Source organism: Camelina sativa, chromosome 20 (assembly GCF_000633955.1).
Source record: "Camelina sativa cultivar DH55 chromosome 20, Cs, whole genome shotgun sequence".
Classification (NCBI taxonomy): Eukaryota; Viridiplantae; Streptophyta; class Magnoliopsida; order Brassicales; family Brassicaceae; genus Camelina; species Camelina sativa.
In genome coordinates, this window is record NC_025704.1 from 13,614,730 (window position 1) to 13,615,904 (window position 1,175).

At 32.4% G+C, this 1,175-nt stretch overlaps 1 protein-coding gene across 1 annotated transcript in view; it reads left to right on the forward strand.

Annotated features, from left to right (window-relative positions):
* Positions 344 to 1,175, forward strand: part of LOC104772496 — a 6,062-nt gene continuing 5,230 nt past the window's right edge. Inside the window, exons 1-2 of the mRNA XM_010497101.2 lie at positions 344 to 663; positions 942 to 1,166. Coding sequence (XP_010495403.2) covers positions 344 to 663; positions 942 to 1,166 — 545 coding nt within the window. The remainder of the gene's footprint in view (positions 664 to 941; positions 1,167 to 1,175) is intronic.

Below are 1,175 nucleotides of genomic sequence, written 5' to 3' on the forward strand. Positions count from 1 at the left end.
AGCACCATATATATATGGTTAGGGGAAAAGAAAATAATGGAAAAACGGAAAGAAAAATAATAACAATAATGAGTTTTAATTTCTTTTATGAAAAATAATAATGTTTTTAAACTGAAAATAGTATATATAGAACATGTGTTTTGTGATCTCTTTCCATCTATATATCTGTAGTTTTCTTGATATAGTGTGTATAGTCTTTACAAGTCTTTCAAAGCTAGTTTCTGGGCTTATAAAACCAAGCTTTACAATTTCAAGTCATCATATCATTCTAGAGCATTTGTTTTTTTTTTTTCTTTAGCCGGAGAGTATTTGGTCTAAAATATTTTGAGTTTTTTCATGGAAAATGACTTTGGGATGGAACACTAGTGTTGGTTCATATTGGAGCAGGGATGATGATATTGCTTTCGAGACAGCCCTTGCATTTTATGACGATGAAAGAAAGATTTGTTGGGATAGCATTGCTGAAGTTGTTCCTGGGAAAACTACAGCACATATTATTGATCATTACAATAATTTAATTCGTGATGTTATGGACATTGAATCTGGACGTGTACCTCTTCCAGATTATCGTGTTCCAGAAGAACCAAATCCCAATGCTAGAGGTAAAAGAAAACTCAAGCACAAACGACAAAAGGGAGTTTCTTGGACATTAGATGAACACAGGTTCCTTCTATTCACTTATTTTTGTAATGTAACTTTGTATATAGATTTTGTGTTTATTTTGTTCTGATTGCAATACTATGGCATAATCATTTATTTGGCCAGTAATTAGGTAACTGAATATAAAACTCAAAAATGCTTTGATACATTAGATTTCACTTTATTTAATATGTATTATCATTCCATTGTCTTTGATTTGTACCTTTTAAGTTTGATATGAACCAAAATTGTTGAATTTTGACGTTGATTCTCACACTTTTTTTTTTTTTTTTTGGAAATAGACAATTTCTTATTGGTTTGGCTAAGTATGGGAAAGGTGATTGGCGTAGCATTTCTCGTAACTCTGTGAGGACAAGAACACCAACTCAGGTTGCAAGTCATGCTCAAAAATACTTTGAACGTCTGAACTCAAAGAACAAACACAGAAACAGGGCAAGCATTCATGACATCACCGTTGATGAAGAAAACAGAAACATCTCACCAAAACAAGGAGCAATCGGCACATGGCAAAACGG